This window comes from Penaeus monodon, chromosome 15 (genome assembly GCF_015228065.2).
Source record: "Penaeus monodon isolate SGIC_2016 chromosome 15, NSTDA_Pmon_1, whole genome shotgun sequence".
Taxonomy (NCBI): domain Eukaryota; kingdom Metazoa; phylum Arthropoda; class Malacostraca; order Decapoda; family Penaeidae; genus Penaeus; species Penaeus monodon.
In genome coordinates, this window is record NC_051400.1 from 39,731,510 (window position 1) to 39,731,717 (window position 208).

Sequence of the window (208 nt, forward strand, 5' to 3'; positions counted from 1 at the left end):
GACCTTCCGACCATCACTCATCACAGCACACACTGGAGTATTGAGATGGTTCTCCTCCTTGTCCTCTTTAAGGCATTCACAACCCAGGCTATGGTAACAGTAGGATCCTCTGAAGAAGGGGTCAGTTGCCCACTGAGATCTGAATATAGATAACAACTTGTAAATTCATGGATAGAAAAACAAAACCACTTATGTACTTGAAAGACAA

The 208-nt window shown here is 42.3% G+C and overlaps 1 protein-coding gene across 1 annotated transcript in view; it reads right to left on the bottom strand.

Moving 5' to 3' along the window:
* The window catches only part of LOC119582037 (spermine oxidase-like), a 1,693-nt gene that overhangs the window by 974 nt on the left and 511 nt on the right, over window positions 1–208 (bottom strand). The window contains exon 2 of the mRNA XM_037930277.1: window positions 4–139. Within this exon, the coding sequence (XP_037786205.1) occupies window positions 4–139 (136 nt within the window). The remainder of the gene's footprint in view (window positions 1–3; window positions 140–208) is intronic.